The sequence below is a fragment of the Sarcophilus harrisii genome, chromosome 1, assembly GCF_902635505.1.
Source record: "Sarcophilus harrisii chromosome 1, mSarHar1.11, whole genome shotgun sequence".
In the NCBI taxonomy this organism is placed as follows: domain Eukaryota; kingdom Metazoa; phylum Chordata; class Mammalia; order Dasyuromorphia; family Dasyuridae; genus Sarcophilus; species Sarcophilus harrisii.
The window spans coordinates 293144667-293167462 of record NC_045426.1 but is presented as its reverse complement, the minus strand read 5'-3'; the positions used below and the strand labels follow the sequence as shown (position 1 = coordinate 293167462).

The 22796-nt window shown below is 31.6% G+C and overlaps 1 protein-coding gene across 1 annotated transcript in view; it reads left to right on the top strand.

The window, feature by feature from the left end:
- ROR2 (receptor tyrosine kinase like orphan receptor 2) overlaps positions 1–22796 on the top strand; it is a 249428-nt gene that overhangs the window by 215182 nt on the left and 11450 nt on the right. The window contains exon 5 of the mRNA XM_012541012.3: positions 9911–10038. Coding sequence (XP_012396466.2) covers positions 9911–10038 — 128 coding nt within the window. The remainder of the gene's footprint in view (positions 1–9910; positions 10039–22796) is intronic.

Below are 22796 nucleotides of genomic sequence, written 5' to 3'. Positions count from 1 at the left end.
TCTTAATGTCTGTTTTTCTTCTCTACTATTGCCTGTCCTTGAGGATTAAAGGGTATGCCAGTGGTGGGTAAAATCTTATACTGTGCACAAAAGTGTGCAAAATGTTTAGAAGTATATGCAGGTCCATTATCTGTTTTTATGGCTTGTGGCACACCCATAATTGCAAATGCTTGAATAAGGCATTCAGTAACCACTCAGGCTGTTTCTTTTGCTTCTGGTATTGTAAAAGTGAATCCTGAAAAGGTGTGTACAACAACATGGATAAAAGACAAGCAATCAAAAGATTTATAATGGGTCACATCCGTTTGCCAAATTTCATTGTGTCTCAGACCATGAGGGTTCTTCCCTGGAGGCAGTGTAGGGGCGTGGAAAGGAAGGCAAGCTATACAGGCTTTTACTATGCTCCTAGCTTCCTCTCTTGTTATTTTAAATTGAAAATGTAAAGCTTGAGCAGCCTGATGATATTTAGAATGAGATTCCTGGGCTTCTTGAAATAAAGGAGTATTGGCCAACATAGTTAGTAGGCTAGCTGCCTTTGAATTACCATCTAAAATAGAACCTGAAAGTTTACTATGAGAGTGGACATGCAAGATATAAATCTTACCTGGATGCTATCTCACTTGCTCTTGAAGTTCCTTAAAGAGCTGATATATATTAGAGGCTACAAATTTTATTGGGCTGTGGCAATTCTTTGTACCACAGTTACTGAATAGGCCGAGTCAGATATTATATTTATATCTCCTAGATAATAAGAGCTAGAATGATTGCATACAATTCATTCTGCTGAGTGGAATGAAAAGGAGTTCTGACTACTCTCTTTATAGTTAAGTCACAAGAGTATTCAGTGCAAATATTATGTTTGGATGCATCTGTAAAGATAGTTGGTCCTTTAAGAGGAATTTTAGAAACCTTTTCTTCAAGAATCCATCACCAATTATGTAATAGTCTGGTTATCTTTAATGAAGACCCGTGTGTAAAATTTGGAGCCATGGCTAATAAAATTTGCCACTCTGGGATAGTTTCACAGCACACATTAATTTGTGTATTAGTATAAAAGGTGTATATCTTGTCAGGTCTTATCCCAGATAATTGTACTGCTCACTTAATGGCCTTTAATAAAATTCTAGCCATAGTCACTGGGTAAGGAGTAAGGCTTTGTTCTAGTTGTGCTGGGAGGTTTACCCACTCTATCACACTGTCTCCTTGATGAAGGATTGCTGTGGGTGTCTCTTGTGTAGCAAAAACCGATATTTCCAAGGGTTTTTGAGTGACCCTTTCAACCACATTGGATAAAGCCAGTTCAACTTCTCTCAAAACCTCTTGAGCTTCTTTTGTAAGCTGGCATGGTGAGTTTAAAGCACTGTCTCCCCTTAAAATGTCATATAATGGTTGTAATTGATAGGTAGTCAAGCCTAATGCTGGATGCATCCATTGGATATGTCATATCAATTTCTGAAAGTCATTTAAGGTGTTTAGCTTCTCTGTTCTTAAGGACAATTGATAGGCTCCCCTCAGTTTCCAATTATTTTCCATGAGAAAAGAGCTGATATAAATATTTTTGTATATATAGGTCTTTTTCCTTTTTAAAAAAATCTCTTTTGTGACTCATGCCTGGTATTATTAGATCAAATATGGTTTTATACTCTTTTTGTGTAATTTTTATCTTTTGATCATTTATCAATTGGTGAATGACTTTTTATTAATTTGACTCAGTTCTCTCTACATTAGAGAAATGAGGTCTTCATTAGAGAAACTTGGTTCAAATTTTGTTTCACAACTATAATTGCTAACTACATTAACCCGCTTAATATTATATGATCTTTTTCCTTTCTTCCTGTTCCTTAAAAGGGTTTTGCTACTGTTTACTTCCTCCGCAAATATGCTCTCTCTTCCATCTCTCTTCCCCTTCTCATTTCTTCTTCTCCTCCTACTTTTCTGAAAGGTAAGATAAATTTCTAAACCCATATTGGGTGTGTATGCTATTTCTTTTTTTATGTGCCAATTCTGATGAAAGTAAGGGTCATTCACTCCCTTTCTCCTCTCCTTCTCCTTCTCCAATGTAAAAACTTTTTCTTGCCTCTTTTATGGAAGAAAATTCATGCCTTTCCACTTTTTTCTCTCTCTTCTCCCTCAGTACATTTTCCTTCCACCCCTTAATTTTAATTTTTTAAATATTATACCTTTACATTCATGTCACACCTGTGCCCCCTTCTCTCTTTCTGTGTGTGTGTATACATATCCCAGTTACATATATATATATATTCATGTCTATACATATATATATATATATATATATATATATATACTCCTAACTGCCATAATAATGAGAAAATTCTTATGAGTTATAAATATTGCTCTCTCATGTAGGAAATTAGTTTATTATAAAGTTCCTTATGTTTTCTTTTTCTTAATTACCTCATATTTATCCTGAGTCCTGTATTTGAAAATCAGATTTTCTTTTCAGTTCTTGTCTTTTCATCATGAATGCTTGAAAATCCTCCATTTCGTTTTTTCCTCTAAAGGATTCACTTAGTTTAGCTGGGTAGGTAATTCTTGATTGTAATCCTAGCTCCATTACTCTCTTGAATATCATATTCCAACTTGTCTTTTAATATATAAGTTGCTAATCTTGTGGTATTCTGTTAGTAAGTCCATGATACTTGAATTATTTCTTTCTTGGTACTTGGGATATTTTCTCCTTGATTTTGGCGTTCTGGAATTTGACCATAATATTCCTTTGAGTTTTCATCTTGTGATTTCTTTCAGGAGGTGATCAGTGGATTCTTTCTATTTCTGTTTTATCCTTTGGTTCTAGAATATCAGGCTAATTTTCCTTGATAATTTCTTGAAAAATGATATCTAGCCTTATTTTTTTTTGATCATGGCAGTTTTTAAATTACCTCTCCCAGATCTATTTTCCAGGTCAGTTGTTTTTCTAATGAAATATTTTACATTGTTTTCCCCCCTCATTGTTTTGGTTTTGTTTTATTGTTTTTTGATTTCTCAAAAAAAATCATTTGTTTCTGTTTGCACATTTCTAATTTTTAACGAATTATTTTCCTCAGTGAGATATTGTACCTCTTTTCCCATTTGGTCAATTTTTCTTTTTAGACATTCTTTTTATTAGATTTGTGTATTTCCTTTTGCATCACTCTCATTTCTCTTCCCACTTTTTCTTCTACCTCTCTTACTTGATTTTTAAAAACTCTTTTGATCTCTTGCAATGCTTGAGACCAATTCTTATTTGGAGGCTTTGGATGGAGGAGCTTTGACTTTCTTATCTTTTTCTGAGTGTGTATTTTGATCTTCCTTCTCACCACAGCAATTTTCCATAGCCAAATGTTTTTCTGTTGTTTGCTCATTTTCCCAGTCTATTACTAGGATTTTACTCTTTGTTAAAGAAAGGTTCTGTTTCTAGGCTGGAGTGTGCAATGTTTCAAACTTCAAAGGTTCTGTTCAACAGTTTTCAGACATCCTTTTAGGGACCCATACTGTAAAGCCAGCATTGTAACTTGCATCTGAGTATGGACAAAGCAACAAAGTCCTGCTTCAGGACTGGTAAAGAGATCCTCATATTCTCCTTCTGACCAGCTGTTTGATTCTTATCTCCAGGAGCAACTGACAACTGAGGTTCTTACTTTTGCTGTTTTTTTAGAGATAACATTAGGAGGTTGCAAACTTTCAGTTCTTCCTAGGTGGTATGGTATGAGGAAAAGTACAGCCATTGTTCTCTTGATTTTTTCTCTAATCCTTACACAAGTGGTGCCCCTGTTTTATGGTGACTGAGATCATTCCTTTCTGTTCTACAGCTATGATTTGGATCTGAGTAATGGGTGACAGAGTTGCCAGTCTTAAATATTGTGCTAATAGGAGGGTTCCCTATTTTCTCTTTATGACCATCTCCTTACTGTCACTGAATATTTGGGTGCTCCTCATTTCTGTTGTTATACTGTCTTGTGTTTCTTTTGCTTTGCTACCTCCCAAGAAGAATTCTGAAAATGTCATTCTTCATCCAAGTCTTGGAGAAGAGTGAAGAATGGAGATCAACAAAGTAAAGAAATGCTATCTGTAGTGATAAAAAGCAGGTGCTTTATGGACTCTGGGATTGCTATGGTAGCTGTGAATGCCTTAAAAAAATCCTCAAACTGAATAATTGGTTCTAGTGATACCACTGATTGAATAAGCATTCCAGTCAATATCATGAATCTACTGCTTTGAATCTAAGAAATAGAAATTATAGCATAGCTGGCCCTATTCAAGCCTGTTGTAATATTCAATCTGATATATAAGATATCATGGTATAATAAAAAGGTAAGATATAATAGTACAAATTTTTTTAAATGCCCTATCTACTGAAAAGTTTTAGCGCACTTTAGGTTGCACTAACATAGAGAAACTAAATATATTACTGACACATATACTACCATCATAGTAGCCAACATTATTATAGTTCTTTAAAGTTTGCTAAGCACTCTATAAATATTATCTCATTTGATCATCACAATAACCCTGAAAGATAGATAAAATTCACATTTTACAAATGAGAAACTAAGGCAGAGAGATTAAGTGACTTCTTGTGGTAAAACAACAATTAAGTGAATGAGGCTATATTTTAACTCATCTTCCTGATTCTGGTGTTCTGTCCATTGTTATATCTATTGCACTACCTTCTAATTATTGCTCATTATAACAACTTCTTCCTAAGCCTATATTTTAAAAAATAAGAGATGAAGTTGATGCTATACAAATATCTGGAGTGGGATTAGTGGAAGATTTTGAGGTCACTGATAATCTCTAATGCCACCTCAGGACATCTTACCTATTAATGAAATAGAGAATAAAGCAATCCTGACATTTCAAATTATTTTGGAAAGGTGATATACATAGTTAAACTGGAACTCTGTAAAAGTTTTTGAGTTAGATGATATGAATAAATCTAGAAGACCAAGAATATCAAAACAAAATAAATTAAAACAAAAAAGTGCTATCTGTTGAAGCCATTCTGAATATATATATTTTTCCAGGTATCTGGCAGAAAATGTGAAACCATTTTTAGACCTGCATGTTTTATATATGGCATGTTTTATATATTTTATAATATGCTATTGTCATATTAAAATCCATAGAAGAAAAGGGTATATAAATAAGGAACATTATAAAAGTATCCTGAGAAATCTATTGTAGAAAGGCATTGGAATTTTACATCCATATCTAACACACACTTTTAGAATAAGTGCCATATTACCCAAATAAAGGCAATAAAAGCAAAAACATTTTAAGAAACTGAAAAGGAAACAAACAAAAAACAAACAAAAAAAAAGAAATTCTAAATTTCCTTAAGCAGTAATTGAAAGTACTATTTCATAGGTCAAAGTGATGAAAGGAATCAAAATAGCATAAGTAACAAAATAAGCAATTTAACATAAACTTTCTTGCAATAAGAAATGAGAAGGAAGAGATCTCTGAAACAAACAAGCAACTATTATGTATTTATTAAGCATTTGCTATGTGAGCGTCATTATACTAAGTTCTACAGAACATATAAAAAAGAAAAATAGCTTTTGCCTTCAAAGTGCTGATAACCTAATAGAGAAAGACATACGTAAAAAACACACATTAAAAAGTTGAAAATGAAGCAGGATATATCCAAAGAAGTACAAAATGAGTGCTGCTAGAGACTTTTCCAGTGTGATATATAAATTTGTAGCAGAACACTTTACTAGATTCCTCTCAGTGATATCACTTTTCTTAAGAGAGAATAACATATATATATAATATATATATATGTATATATATTACCCCAAATTGAGAAAAATTACATACCCTTCCAGATAAAAGGGAGCAAAGTTATTATGTAGTATATAAATAGTATTTATGCTAGTATCACCAGAAACCATAAGCATGCAAAAATAGCATTTTGACTGATAGGCTAAAAAAATTGTTAAAAAAAACACTACTAAAGTTACAAGGAGCAACCTATTATTGAACAATCTACTTGAAAGCACATTAAACTGTAGTTATTATCATAAAGTTTTTAATTCAGTTATACACTTATGGCTTATTCATGGAAGACAAATTTATAAAATGGCTGCAAATATAAGTAAGAACACAAGAGTAGTTGAAATCCACATTGAAATGTCTTTAAAACAATTTATAACAGAATAATCAAGAACAATTATATTAATGGTAATGATTTGAAAGAGATAGTTTAAGCCCAATATGACTATATTTAATTTTGCTAAGGAGAAATGAAAAGATACAAATAATTTTGCCTTACCTTTATTCTATTTTCATCTCTCCTGAGTAAAATTAAGCATGGCTTCCAAATAAAAGAAATCAAACCAAAATATCTTATTAATTAATCATTTGATGTGAACATGGATGACATCACACTTACGTGACTATATTGAAAGAAAAATTCTATTGTCTTGTGGAATTTTTCTCCAGTGATATTAAATCTCCAGATTCAATAAGAGTAGAATTCTTAAAATACATAAAGAATAGATAGATAGAGACTTGAAACTCAAAAACTTAAATACAAAGCTTAAGTATAGAAGTCAATATTGAACCAATGGATAAAAGTAATGCTTACTATATCTTGGAATTCTACAATAAAACACAATGAGCATAAATGTATCAAAGGTAACGTTATCATTTGAGACTTAATTGGAATCTTAATATCAAACTTGAATGAGAAGAAGAGGTTTGAAGAAATTAACACCTACACAGTACTATTTATTTTTTTTTTTGCTGAGACTACTGGGGTTAATTGACTTGCCCAAAGTCACACAGTGAGGCAGTGTTAATTGTCTGAGATCAGCTTTAAACTCAGGTCCTCCTGACTTCAGGGCTGATGCTCTATCATTGTGCCACCTAGCTGCCTCCACAATACTAAATATACTCATAATTCACTTAAATAAATATAAAATAAACAGATTTGGGAAGAAGATTAACAAAACTCCATTCAATATTAACAAAATAATTCCATTATTAATCACAATCTATTGTCATTCCAATTCTCTTTCTGCCTCACAATCCCAGTGTTGTTCTTCTAACTGTGATCTTCAGTCTCTTCAATTCCTCAGTTCTTCTCTAATCTATCACTGCTAAACAAACTTCACACTCTTTTGTTCTTTTTACTGAATCAATTCAACTCACCATTGTCAACATTCAAATCCATTGCATCACCAATATTGCCCAACCTCGGTGTTGAATAAGTCTCACCACTTACTCACTGCATCCTACAGAAGTACCTCTGATTGAAGCTAGAAAAAAACCACGAAACCAGGCTGACTCAGTCTATTATAAATTGATGTTGCATAATGTTAACCGGGACCTTATGGCAGCAAGATAATCCTTTTACACCTCCCTAATTAAAGCACTACTCCACTTAATATTAGCACCATCTTTTCATCTCTATTTGAAATTCCTATGACTCCCCCTGCCACCACCCTTTCAGTAAAAATTGTCTTTGTTGAACTGGAAAAAAAAAAATGAAGCCTTTTCTCAGAAGTTCCTCTTTTCCTCCTCATCTCATATCACCCAGATGCCTTCTACTATCTCCCTCATCCATTTCATATGGTAAGGTATCCTTTCCCCTTACTAGTTATGTGATCCTGGGAAAATAATTTAGCTTCTGTCTGCTTCAGTTGAACCAACTTTAATTAATAATAATACCTATTGCCCTAATTTATGGTGAGGATCAAATGAGGTAATATTAATAAAATACTTAGCATCATACATAGGAGACACTCAAAAAGTTTGTTTCTTTCCTTTCCTCACTTCCCTTAGTACTCTGTCTTTTTTCTTTTTTTTTTTTTTTTTCTTGCGGCAATTAGGGTTAAGTAACTAACTGGTCCAGGGTTTCACTATCCTTGATGAATTATTTTATTATACCTTTGGCAGATCTTTTCCATTTTTCTTCTGTTTGTTGCCCTCTCTTCACTTCCATTTTTGAAATCCCTTAAGATGACTTTATTTGTACATCTTACCAAGTTTTCATTAGACTGGTTTTAGCTTCTTTTGCTTCTGTTGATGATTTTATGAGATGATACTTCTAATCATCCTTCATAAGACTTTACAGATGCATCTAGCTGCCATTGGCAACTGTATCTTTCTGTTTAGTAAGTCAGATTGCTAACCAAGAAGCTCTTGACTCTTTTGGATTTTATGTAGCAGTTAATTTACCTTGATTTAACTGGGGGATGAAATTATTATAATTGGTGTTACTAGCATTTCTGTCATCCATTTTCCATTTATGATCTTCTGTACTTTCCTTGAATCAAATACAGGAGAAACTGGGAGCAATCAAATGCTTCCTGAAGAAGGTGACTTGTTAGCTGTATTTGAAAGAAGTGAGGAATGCCAAGAGAGCGGCCAAATGGAGGACAGGCTGTAAAAACACTTTGTTACTAGATTATAGAGTATTTTGTACAGAGGTTAAAGGTGTAAAAAAAAAAAGTGGAAAGGCAAGAAGGTGTCAAGTACAAAGTACTTTTCATGTCAAATAGATATAGCTAAAATTCAATTAGCAGTTTACCAGCCACAAAACTATAAAAAAAAAAGAGAAAAAAAAGCTATCACTATATGTACTGATATATTTAAACAATATTTAAGAAGTTTTTTGATACAAATAGTGATCAATGGACTTGAGTGCTAGGTCACTTAAATATTATTGACATCAACGTTGTTATTCAGATTATCTATTCTCAGTTTCTTTACACTGAAAAGAGACTCACTTTAAAAAAGGGACTAGAAAGTGATGGAGTAGTGCATACTAAAGAGAAAGCATTACATAGAAATCAAATCAATGAGTATTTCTAATAATTTCAGTGTTTGAATTTTTTTGTGAAAGAAGTAAAATAAATTTCATATTCATTCATTTGAATTCATGGAATGTGAATTTCCTATTAACATCATACAAATAAATGATATTCTCAGCTTAAAAGTTTTCTCCAGTATTTGTGGGAAGGATTCAAGATCCACTGGAAAGCAAAATAATTTTAAGCATGAAACTATAATAGAAAGCAGTTAGAGGGACCAACTTCCTAAAAACTTTTGATTCCATCTCTTCTTTGTTCCCCATCAGAAAGTAATATTAATACATCTACTTGAAGTAACTTTAGATTGGCCTTTTGTGGAATCTCTGAGTGCCATTTAAAACAAGAACAGCTTTTAAATCAGTTCCTAATCTAAAGGGTTTAACTATAGGAACAGATTTAACAAATTCAGTATAATGAAATTTGACAATTTCCAAATGGGGTGTCAGGCAAAGGATTCCACCAGTGATTGTTTTTCTTCTATTTATATTACTTTATATAAATTGCTATTACTCTTCACTTAAATAAATTTAAGTGCCGTATACTATAGAAATTAAGAGAATTGGGAGAATTCTGAGAGCAAAGTTAGCTAATTGTTTTTATCACTAATATAATCTTGCTCTCCTTTTAATTCTTACAGTCCTTATTTCATAATAAATACTAAAGGAGTTATTTTAAGGAGCTTACAATTGAGTGTACTTTTGTTAGGGAAAACATTTTATCTTTTTATTGTTTCATCCATAGTGCTGGCAGACTATTTAGCATCTAATAGGTGTTCAAAAATATTTGTTTAGTTTTCTTCTTGTTTCAGTTACCAGAGATTAATGTGTATGTTAATGTGATTGATTTTAGGTTAATAACAACTGCAAAAGAAATATTTCTAGGCATTAACATATTTTGGAATTATGTTCATTTTTCATAAGAACTTTTGTAATAATCATTTGAGGGGGAAAAAATGTTGAGAATTAATTTTTTTCCTATCTGCATTTTCCACATCTTGCATTTACTTTCTCTGCTTCCTTTAAAGAAGCTGAATTATTTGTATATATGAATATGCATTTATTTAAAATTTTCATTTCTGTTCTTCACAGGGATGATTATCATGAAGATGGGTTCTGTCAGCCCTACAGGGGGATTGCATGTGCACGATTCATTGGAAATAGGACTATTTTTGTAGATTCCCTTCAGATGCAAGGGGAAATTGAAAACCGAATTACAGGTAAGAATTATGTACATCTACAATAGGACATTAATGTTTTTTTTATACTCAACCACATAAGTGCAAATATTTCCAGTTTTATTATCTTTTATGCTTATCAATTTGCAACCTTGCTAGCCTTACACTAATGATGTGGCAAAGAAATCCTTACTTTTTCTTTTACAGTTGAAAATTGAGATTTCTGTTGTTTGTGTGTATGTTTGGGTGGAAGGAAGATGATGTGTATGAGTAATTGGTGAAATGTGTTTCTTTAAAAACAAGATTCATGATTCTACATCCTAAAATCAGCAGTTTGCAAATTACACAAATTTTAATTTTACTTAATTTAGCCTGTGCTTCTTTCTGGTTTTTTCCATTTTCTATTGCTCTTCTTATCTACACAATATTGTTGGAGAAATGCTTTGCCTTTCCTTCTCCACGTACAGATTTATATTTGCTTCATCAATATCACAGTAAACATTTAATTCTCCTTTTCTCTGCCTTTATTCACTATTTCATGCTCCCTCAGCTATTTGGGTAAAAGATAAACAGACAATTTTTGATTTCATGCTTCTTCATTAGAGGAAAAAGTTGTGTATTGAAAGTCTAGTAGGCATCTCATACTAAACTTGTCCAAAACAAAATTCATTACACTTTGTTATATACCTCCTTTTTTGAATTTTTCTTTTCTAAACTTGCCTATTACAGGCATCATGGTTAGCTCCCAACTTTACTCATCCTATTTACTTTTGTCTTTTGTACCTTGGCATCATTTCATATATACATACATGCACACACACACACACACATATGCACGTACACACCCTGCCCTCCTTCTGTTCACTCACAAATACTCTCATTCAGAGTTGTTATTGCTCTGTAGAACTATTGTAGAAGCCTTCTGATTGTTCTTTTTGTCTCTTTTTTCCCTACTCCAAACTATTATCCATACAACTGCCAAAATGATTTTTCCTAAAGCATTGATCTGACTATGTCAATCCTTTCTTCCCTTCCCTTACTCCCTGTCAGTGTTTCTCCATTACCTCCAGGATAAAATATAATGTTTTGGCATTTAAAATTCTTTATATCCTGGTCCCTTCCTATTTTTAAATTCTTCTTATACTCTATGCCCAACAATACTAACCTACTTGTAGCTCCTTGTATGTGATAATTCATTTTTCATTCTCCATGAATTTGCATTGGCTATCTTTCATACCTAGAATTTGTTTCCTCCTCAACTCTGTTTCTTAGAATCCTTGGATTCTTTCATGACATAAATAAAATGCCACATTCTTCAAGAAAAAATCTTTTCATGTCTCTATAGTTGCTAGAGCCTTCCCCTCTGGGTTATCTTCCATCAGCTCTGTGTGTCTTGTATATACTTATTTATACATGTGACACATCCTCAATTAGAAGTTTCTTAAGAGTTTATTTTGGTCTTTCTTTGTATCTCCATTGTGCCTAGGATGTGATAAGCATTTAAAGTTTAAAATTAATCTTTCATATATAACAGTAGGAAAGAATTCATGAACAAAAATAGATAAAGAGTATTATAGAATATGATACATTTTTAATCATATAAAATTTAATAGTTTTGGTACAAAATGAATCCAGTTAAAATTAGAAAAGAAATATTCAGTGAAAATATCTATATACCAGATTTCTCTGATAGAGGTCTCATGTCAAAGTTAGAAAAAGAGTTGACTCAAATTTATAAGAGTAAGAGTCATTCCCCAGTTGATTATTGGTCAAAAGATATGGAGTTAACTTCTTAAGGAATAAATCTAAGCTATTAATCACCTCTCAAAAAAATACTCAAAATCCCTAATAAATAGATAAATATATATTAAAAAACAACTTCAAGATTCTATCTTATACCTCTCAGAATACCAAAGTAAATCAAAAAAGGGAAAATGACAAATCTTGGAGGGAGTCAGGGAAACAGACTTATGTCATTGATAGAATTGTAAATTGGTCTAGTCATAGGCCCACAAATTCACAAAAAAATTTTGTGCATACCCTTGATTGTAACCCATTGACATCACTACAAGGATTATACGCTAAGGAATTTTTTAAAAGAAGAGAAATACCCATATTTTCATAAATATTTATAACAGCTCTTTTGATAGTAGCAAAGAATAGGAAAAAAGAGTCAAGGTAAGGCTGAAAAATTTATAGTTCATGAATGTAATAGAGTATTATATGAAGCAGTTAAAAAATAATAATGTGAACATTTAAATAAAAACCTGAGGTTTATATAAACTGAAGAGAAATAAAAGAACAACTTAAGAGAACAATAGCAATATTGTTTAAAAACAGTTTTGAAAGATTTAAGAACTTTGATAAATTTATTGAAACATCAAGGTGTCGAATGAGACAAACATTTTTGGAAGTGATAAGTATAGGAATCTTTTGCTTGACTTTGCTTGTTAGTCATGGTTTTGTCCTTGTTTGGTTTTCTATTTTATTTTTGTTTTCTCTCTCCCATTTTTAAGTGAAAGATAGAAGGAAAAATAATCAAATGAATAATAAAACATAGAGAAGAAAAATACTTAATGTCATATATTAATTCTAAACTCTCTTGTTTGTACTTCCTTCTGCACTCTGTACTCATTCTTCAAGAATGAGGTCAACTGCATATCCCCATCAGGATTCTTTGAGTATATCTAGATAGCACAGTTGTGGCTTTCTGTAATATCATTGACTCAAGCCCTTATTAACTAAGAAGGTATTGTAAAAACAGAAGTACAAATATTTCTCAACTTCACCCTTTGCCTTTTTACCTTTATTCTTGTGAAGAGCAGTTTCTTTTTTTAGCATTCATCCCACTGGGTTCACTTTCAAATTGTGTCACAGCTACTAGACAAGTCTTCATTTCAGCTAAATCTTGGCTTTCCATTGGCATTCCAAGGAACTCAGATAATGAACTAGATTCACAAGCTTATTCTGCAGAACTTCAATGCTGGGTTAGCTGGCTGCAAAATCTGGCATATACCCTGGCTTTTAGACTTTTAGTGAACCAACAGTTTTAACATTTTGAAACTCACAAAACCATAGCTTCATCTAATAGTTTTTTCACCTAAAATCATAACAAAACAAATTCAAAGGTACAAAAACAGAGGCCTGTATTCAAGTACCACATATTATTCCTTGATTGAGATTGTTCTTAGACTGAAAGAGAGATATTGCGCTTACACATTATCTGTACCTTACCAGAATTTAGCCAATCAAAAAACAGCCAAACTAAGATCCACAAAGTCCTTTGCCTGGGAACCTTTTGGATGCATCTCAGTTCTGACTATGCACTTAGCTAGTAGTATAACTCTTCAAGTCATCAGTTGATTGGAATTAGTTGACAGAGTGCCTGTATATGCTCCCAATCTAGAATGCCTTTCCAGAGTGAGGCTCCCTATTATCATACACATGAAAATTGCCTTTTCTTTTCTATACATTTAAATAAATGTTTATTGCTTCACTTTGTTTTCTGAAATCAGTACTGCTAATCCACCCATTCCTGTCACTGCTCTCTTCTTAATTAAAAAACTGAAAAGAGGAGATAAAAATCTTCTAATAAAGCAAAATAATCAAGCAAAACAAATCCACTAAGTTTCCGTGTCCAAAAACACATGTCTCTTTCTTAATATTGAGTACAAACTCTCTGCCAAGAGCAAAATATCATGTTTCTTCTTAGGTCCTCTAGAGACACAGTTGGTCAGTAAAATGATCAAACTGTTTATATCTTACAAAGTTGTTTTTCTTTACATTGTTCTTGCTCTGGTATAATTGTTCTCCTAGTTATATTTACACTGTCAATCAGTACTTACTATCCAAGTTTACATGTAAATAATCCTTTCCTTTTTTCATTCCTTATAGTTCATTATATTATATTCACATATCATAACCTGTAGTTCTTTTCTTTGTTTTCTTTTTGAAATCCCCACGTAGAATCAGAAAGTATGTTTTGCTTGTAATTATGTCTTTTATTATCCTCCCTTTTAACTTCCACCAATCCTGTTTGTTTCACACATAAGTTTCATATTGAGATTCATCTGCATCCCACACCTTCCTTTATGCTTATATACTTATCTTCTCATGCACCCCACTTATCTTATAATGTGGCAAATTCCCCCTCCATTTCTCTTTTTATACACTAGTGTATTACTTTTGCTCTCCTTTCTCTTTCCCTTTTACAAGCCTTCTGAAGAGAATCCTGTAGGACAATAATACTCAGCTTTGTAAGGTAAGTTATTCTTGGTTGTAAGTCTCTATCTTTTGATTTCCCTTTTATATCAAAATATATAATATTGGTGAACTATTTAGTACAGTGCCTTTCACATAGTGTGTTCTGTGGTTCATAGTAGATTTATAAAAATGCCTACTCCCTTCCCTTCACCTTTTTGGAATGTTATAATCCAAAATCTTCTCTGTGTTTTGGTAGAAGCTGGTAGGTCTTTAATGACCCGGACTATACTTTCTGGATCATTGAACTGCTTCTCCTGGATGGTTGAAATATATTTTCTTTAATGCAGAAATTTTAATTTTGCCTACAGTGTTGCTGAGATTTTGTTTTTTTGTAATTTCTTTCTTTTTTTTTTTTTGCTTTTCAATACTATTTTTTTTCCTAAAGATTTTTTTTTAATTATAGTAACTTGTTATTGACAGAATTTTTTTACAACATTATCCCTTGCACTCACTTCTGTTCCGATTTTTCCCTCCCCCCTCCTACCCCCTCCCCTAGATGGCAAGCACAGTCCTATATATGTTGAATATGTCCTAGTATATCCTAGATACAATGTATGTATGTAGATCCAAACAGTTTTCTTGTTGCACAGGGAGAATTGGATTCAGAAGGTAGAAATAACCCGGGAAGAAAAACAAAAATGCAAACAGTTTACATTCATTTCCCAGTGTTTTTTTCTTTGGGTGTAGCTGCTTGTCCATCATTGATCAATTGAAACTGAATTAGGTCTCTTTGTCAAAGAAATCCACTTCCATCAGATTACATCTTCATACAGTATCGTTGTTGACGTATATAATGATCTCTTGGTTCTGCTCATTTCACTTAGCATCAGTTCATGTAATTTCTTTCTTTATAAAATTTAGCATTGATTTTCTTTTAGTTTTTAAGTTCAAATTCTTTTCCTTTTTCTAGGCCCTCTTCAAATACCTGTGAAAGCAAGAAATAGAGTATCAATTATACATGAAAAATAATGCATAACATATTTCCATATTAGCCATGTTCTCAAAAGAAAAAAAGAAAAAATAAAGGGAAAAAATATGATTCATTCTATATTCAAATTTCACCAGTTCTTTTTCAGGAAATGGATAGTATTCTCTACTATGAATCCTTTGGAATTGTTTTGGATTGCTGCACTGATTATTGTAGTTAACTCTTTTAACAATTTATCATCATTGCTATTACTGTATATAAAGTTTTCATGGTTCTGTTCACTTCATTTTGCCTCAGTTGATATAAATCTTCCCAAAATTTTTTTAAACCATCCACTTCATCTTTTCTTACAGCATGATAATATTCCGTCATAATCAAATACAACTTGTTCAGCCATTTCCAAATTAATAGGTACATCACAAAATTTAAGTTCTCATATACCCCAAGATGTTGCCTTAAAATTCTTTGTATAAATGTATCATTTTCCTTTGATCTCTTTGTAATACAGACCTAGTACTGAAATTGCTGGGTCAAAGACTTTGTGCCAAGTTTTATAATCCTTCGGACCAGAGTTCCAAATTGTTCTTCGGAAATCATTTCACAACTCTACCAACAATGCATTCATGTTCCAATTTTTCCATACCCATTCTTAAAACTTATCAGTTTCCTTTTCTGTCACATAGCATGCATTTCTACTAGCCAACCTGGTAGATGTGAGGTTTTATTTAATTTTTAGAATTTATCTAATGTATGTTTGTATAATCATCAATAATTTGGCTCAGTTTCAGCTAATATATTTGGCTTATATATTTGAGGGATGAGATCTTTGTCACAGAAACTTGCTGAAAAAAGTTTTTCTTGTTTCCTGCTTTTCTTTCTAATTTTCTAATCCTTCTAATTTCTAAATCTTTGCAGCAATAGTCATTAGAAACTATTTACAAAAATATTTATAGCAGCTATAAGAATTTATGATTGAGGAGAGCCCATCAATTGTGAACTGGCTGAACAAGTTGTGATATATAATCATGATGAAATGCCATTGTGCTATAAGAAATGATCAGCAGGATGGTTTCAGAAAAACCTTAAAAGATTTACATGAACTGATGAAAAATAAAGTGAGCAGACCCAGGAAAAGACTGAATATCATAGCACCAGTATTATGAAATGATAAACTGTGAATGTTTTCTCTATTCTCAACAATACAGTGATCCAAGAAAATGTTAATTGACTTAAACATTGAAAAATACTATCCATCTCCAGAGAGAGAACTAATGGAGTATGAGTGCAGATCAAAGCTTTTTTTTTTTTAAACTTTATTTTTCTTAGGGTTTTTTTATTTTTATTTTTTGGTCTATTTTCTTTCACAACAAAACAGATTTTTGCATGGCCACACATGTATAAGTTGTGCAAATTTTTCTACCTTGCCTAGGAAGGGACTGGAAGAAAGGGAGGGACAAATAAAATATGAGACTCAATTTTTTTTTAATTTAAAAATATTTTTACGTGTAATAGAAAAATATTAAAAAGTAAAAGTAATATTCATTAGGTAAATTGGATTATAGATTTCTTTCTTGTTTTGCTCTCCCTAGTTTAGAAATGAAAATCATATTTGTGACATAAAAGAAATTAGTAAAAATGTCTCTACTTATTTAAAAAATTCATTTATCCAGTTTTAGAAGTAGTTCTTTAAATGTTTGGTAGTATGCAGTTATAAATCTATCTGGTCTTGTGAATTTTTTCTTAGAAATTTCATTTATCACATTTTAAATTTCATTTTTAAAGATAATGTTATTCTATTTCCTTTTCTGCTCATCTGGGAAATTTACATTTTTTGTGAATATTCATCCATTTCACTTAGATAGTTTTATTGGCATATAATTAGATAAATAATCTTCTGTCATTGTTAATTTCATCTTCATTGGTGGAGCTTTTCATTTTTGACACTAGTAATTAGATTTTCTTCTTTCTTTTTTTAAAATTACCTAGTGATTTATCTATTTTATTAGGCTTTCCTAGAAATTTATTAGTTCAATAGTATTTTTGCTTTCAATTTTATTAATCTCTCCTTTGGTTTTCAGAATTTCTATTTTACTCTTTAATTGAAGATTTTAAATTCTTTTTTTTTGTTTTTTTGTTTTTTTACCTGTATGACTCATCCATCTAACTGTTTTTTCTCTTTTTTATTGATATAAACAGAGATAATTTTTCTTTTCTGCACCACATCCTATAAATTTTGGTATGTTGTCACATTGTTTTCTTATCTTTAAAAAAATTCTTTCTATGATTTGTAGTTTGACTCACATTCTTCAAGATTAAATTATTTCATTTCTTATTAATTTTTACTTTCTGCTTCCAAGACCCTTTATTGAATGAAATTTTTATTCATTATGTTCCAAAATGGGAGCACTTCATGTTTCTACTTTTTTTTGCCTTTGTTAGGTTTTTATTTCCTAATGTATGATTAATTTTTGTGAAGGTGTACAGATGAGGAAAATGGCATGCTACTTTCTGTTCCCATTTATATTTCTCCAGCAGTCATATCTATCTTTTAAAAAATTCTATATGTTTCCTTAACTTATTTCTCATTTATTTTATGGTTTTATTTGTCCAGTTTTACAAGGGGGAAATGGATGTTTTCCCACTGATGAAGTTTAGCTCATTTAACTTTTTTCTTCTCGAATTTGGATGCTATTCAATTGGATGTATTTATATTTAATATTGATATTAATTCATTATCTCTAGTACCTTTTAGTCAAATGTAGTGTACCAGGTTATCTTTTTAAATTAGGTCTATTTTCACTTTTGTTTTCTATGAGATCATGATTGCTAACTCCTGCCTTTTTTTACTTTAGCTAAAGGATAATTGACTCTGCTTGAGCTTCTTATTTGATTCTCTCTGTATCTTTTTGCTTCAGATTTACTTCTAGCAGTTGGTGTATTCTGATTTCTAATGCATTCTGTTACTCATTTTCATTTTATGGGTGAATTCTTCCCATTCATATTGACACATGATTACTGTGTATTTTTTTTTCTATACTGTTTTCTTCAATTTATCCTTCTGTCTCTCTAATTTTCTCAAAACTTTATTTTCCTTTTGATCACTGCTTCTCTTACTCCTCCATATTATCTTCACTTCCCTCTTTTCTTATCTCTTTTTTCTTCTACTTCTCTGTTCAGCAAGATATCTGTTTATTTGTAAACTATGTAGATATAGATTTGTGTAGATACACTTTTATAGAACTATTTATACTATATGTCTAGGGATCCATTTTTATCTATATTTATCTATATTATATATCTACAGATAAATATACAGGTACATATAAATCTATCTGTATTTACATATATCTATATATCTGTTTGCATGCATGCATTTATTTATTTTCTTCCCTCTTTGAACCAGTTCATTTGAACCACTTCCATTTCACTTGTCATTGTAAAAATGCTTGAGATAATCTTTCTGATTTTCCTCTTTTCTCTTCTTCCAGTGCATCCCTCTTTCTCATTCCTTCATTTTTTAACTTATTGCAGCATAATCAATTTAATTCATGCCCTCTGTCTATGTAGACTCTTTCTACCTGCTTTATCATGAAAAAGTTCTTGGGATCTTAATTTTTGCATTTAATAATATAAATATCTTTAAAATATTTAGTGCCTTATGATTTCTCTTTCATATTTAACTTTTCATGATTTTCTTGAGCCTTGTCTTTGAGTGTCAAATTTTGTATAATGCTTAATTCCTCTATTTCATCAATATTCAGTTATACTCAGTTTTGTCAGATGGGTTATTTTTTATTGTAATCCTACTTTGATTGCCTTGCAGAATATCATTCTAAACCTTCCACTCCTTTAACTTGATACTTGCTAAATCTTGTATAATCATTATTGTGGCCCTATGATATTTGAATGATTTCTTTCTGGTTGCTTGTAATATTTTCTATTTGACCTGGGAATCTGAAATTTGGCTATAATATTCCTGGAAGTTTTCACTGGGAATGTTTTAAGAAATAATCAGTGTTTTACCCTCTGATTCTAAGATGAAGTTTTCCTTGATAATTTCTTAAAATATAATGTCTAGGCTTTTGTTTTTATCACAGCTTTCAGATAGCCTGGGAATTCTTAAATTATCTGTTAACCATCTGTTATCCAGGATCATTTATTTTTCTGATGATGTAGTTTATATTTTCTTCTACTTTTTCATTCTTTATTTTATTGTTTCTTGATATCACATATAGTCATTTGCTTCCATTTGCTCAATTCCAATTATTGAAATTATTTTCTTCAATTATGTCTTATGCTTCTTTTTCCATTTGGCCAAATCTGCTTTTTAGGTTCTTTTTGGAAGTGAAGTTTTATACCTCTTTTACCATTTGTTCAGTTTTTTTTACTTTAGTTTTTTTGTACCTTTTTTTTTTTTACCAAGCTCTTCATTCTCTTTTCATAATTTTCACTCATACTTATTTTTTCTTAATCTTTTCTTTACACAAATATTTTAATTTTAAAATAATTTTTCCTCTTTTTTGGCTCTTTCAAGAATTCTTGCTGAACATGTATTCAATCTACATTTTTTGGTAACTTTTTCACATTGTTATCTTCTGAATTTATAGCTTTTTATGATCAAGTTCTTTTGCTGTAGCTGTTGTTTGCTCATATTTCCAATCTAATTTTTGACTTTGAAATTTATGTTAAAATTAGGCTTGGCTCACCTGGGATGGGAGTCATTGCCCCAAGCCTCAGGTTTTGTTATCCTACTCTTTTCACAGGTAGTTCTATGGTTATGTAATTTTTCCATACTACCAAGATGATGTGGAGAGGTTTGAGCATTGTTTTCCTGGTCTCTGCTATTGTCCTTCCCCAGCAAGAACTCTTGCTTTCTTATAATTGCAAGCATTAGCACTCCTCTTTACCCTTGAACTGCAGTTAGGGCCCATGACCTTCCTTTCTGCCCTTTACCTGAAACTGTGCATAAGTGATGTATTTGGGAAAAAGAAAAAAAAAATTAGCCCTGTGCCCAGTGCTAGCCCACTGTGTCCACTGTAATCTCTTTCTGACCAGATGTCCCTTCCTATCTATCAGCTGAGAGCTACTGAAAGTGCTACTGTTGCTGTTACTGCTGTCACAGCTGATTTCAAGGTCCATGATTAGTATTGCCATTGCGTACACTCTGGGCCAGCCCAGTTCCAGTGTCACAGTCTCCAACTTGCAACCTTTTAAGCTGTGTTGAATTGGAAAATTTTCTCATCTTATAAGGCCTTTTATTGGCTATGCTACTCCCTAATTCTATTTGATAAATTATTTTTTAAGTTTTTTCGAGGACAATGTTGGATGAACAGCATTGTAATGTTGCCTCTTCTATGCATCTTTGACTACATTTGTCACTCAGTTGCTAATAAGGCTTTTTCCTTGGCTGCTGGTTAACTTTTTACATAGTTCGGGAACAAAAGAAAACACTAGTTTACAATTGAACTTCTTAATTCAGCATAATGTAAATTTCAACTTTTTGCTGCAATATGCTTGAGGAAGATAAATAGACTGCCTATTTAGGCAGTCATCTTTGCTAAAATTCTTCTATATCTTTTTATAATGGTTTATAGTGGGATAAATATATTTGGTAATTTTATGTCATTCAGTTATTTTTCTGAAGATGATGTAAATATTCTAAAATTTAAATATTTCATTGTTAGGTATGTTAAAATAAGAAAATTGCTTATAAATTAAATGAAGTATAGAGAAGAGAGGGAAAAAACAATATTACTCCATAGAGCAAGAGCTTCAAGGAAGAAAGTGTCATATGCCAATTAGTGTGAATAATTAATCCCATGAAGTAGCTGAATTTTTTATTTGAATATATTTGAATTATACACTATTTGAAATTTTATTTTTATATAAAACATGATAATTAGTATTGAAAATGTGCAGTGAAATAAATTTAATAAGGTTTTAAAAAAATAAATAAGTAAAGGAATATTAACAAATAAGAACATGCATTTGATTCCAGTTTGTTACAGTAATTATAGAAATCAAAGCTTAAAAAAGTTAAAATTTACTGATTTCCTACCTGAATTTGATAGCATATCTTAAGATGACATATCTACACTGACAAAATAGCAAACATCTTTTTCATTTAAAAGTTTTTTTATCAGCATTGACCTAATTCTTTCTCTTTCTTTAAATTTTCATATATCTGGAGAGCAATTTGGAACTGTGCTCAACGGGCTATCAAATTATGCATACTCTTTGATCAAGCAATGTCTCTACTAGCTTTGTATCCCAAAGAGATCATTAAAAAGTGAAAAGGATTCACATGTGCAAAAATGTTTGTAGCAGCCCTTTTTGTAGTAACAAGGACCTGGAACTGAGTGGATGCCCATCAGTTGGAGAATGGTTGACTAAGTTGTGGTATATGAATATAATGGAATATTATTGTTCTGTAAGACAATCAATAGAATGATTTCACAAAGGCCTGGAGAGACTTAGATGAACTAATGCTAAGTGAAGAGAGTAGAACCAAAAAAAGAACATTATATACAGGAACAAGAAGATAATACAATGATCAATTCTGATGGATATGGCTCTTTTCAGCAGTGAGGTGATTTAGGTCAGTTCCAATGGTCTTGTTATGGAGAGAGTCATCTGCACCCAAAGAGAGGACGGAGGGAACTGAGTATAGATCACAACATAGTATTTTCATTTTTTGTTGTTGTTATTTGTTGCATTTTATTTTCTTTCTCATTTTTTTCCTTTTTTGATGAGATTTTTCTTGTGTAACATAATAATTATGGAAATAGGTATAGAATAATTGCATATGTTTAACATATATTGGAATACTTGTCTAGAGGAGAGGGAAAGGGGAAGGGAGGAAGAAAAAATATTTGGAATACAAGATCTTGCTGAGCACTCTATGTATGCATTTTGCTTTACAAAAAATAAAAATAAAGATAATGCCTTGGGTCATTCAAATACAACTGATTTATTGTGTGAAAATATAAGCATGTAAATTCACTGAAATATGGATAATACTTACTTCACTTAGCATCAGTTCATGTAAGTCCATCCAGGCCTTTCTGATCAGAACAATAATATTCCATAACATTCATATACCCATAACTTATTCAACCATTCTACAACTGTCAGCTACAAAAAGAGCTGCTACATATGCTACAAACATTTTTGCATATGTGAGTCCTTTTCCTTTTTTATGATCTCTTTGGGATACAGGCCCAGTAGAGACACTGCTATATCAAAGGGTATACACAGTTTGATATCCCTTTGGGCATAGTTCCATATTGATCTCCAGAATTGTTGGATTCATAAGTCTACCAACAATGTATTAGTGTCCCAGTTTCCCCACATCCCCTCCAACATTCATTATCTTTTTCTATAATCTTAGCCAATCTGAGAAATGTGTAGTGGTACTTAAGAATTGTCTTTATTTGCATTTCTCTGATCAATGTCTGTGATTTAGAGCATTTTTCATATAACTAGAAATCTTTTAATTTCCTAATCTGAAAATTGTTTGTTCATATCCTTTGACCATTTAGCAACTGGAGAATAGCTTGTATTCTTATAAATTTGAGTCAATTCTCTATGTTTTAAAAATGAGTTCTTT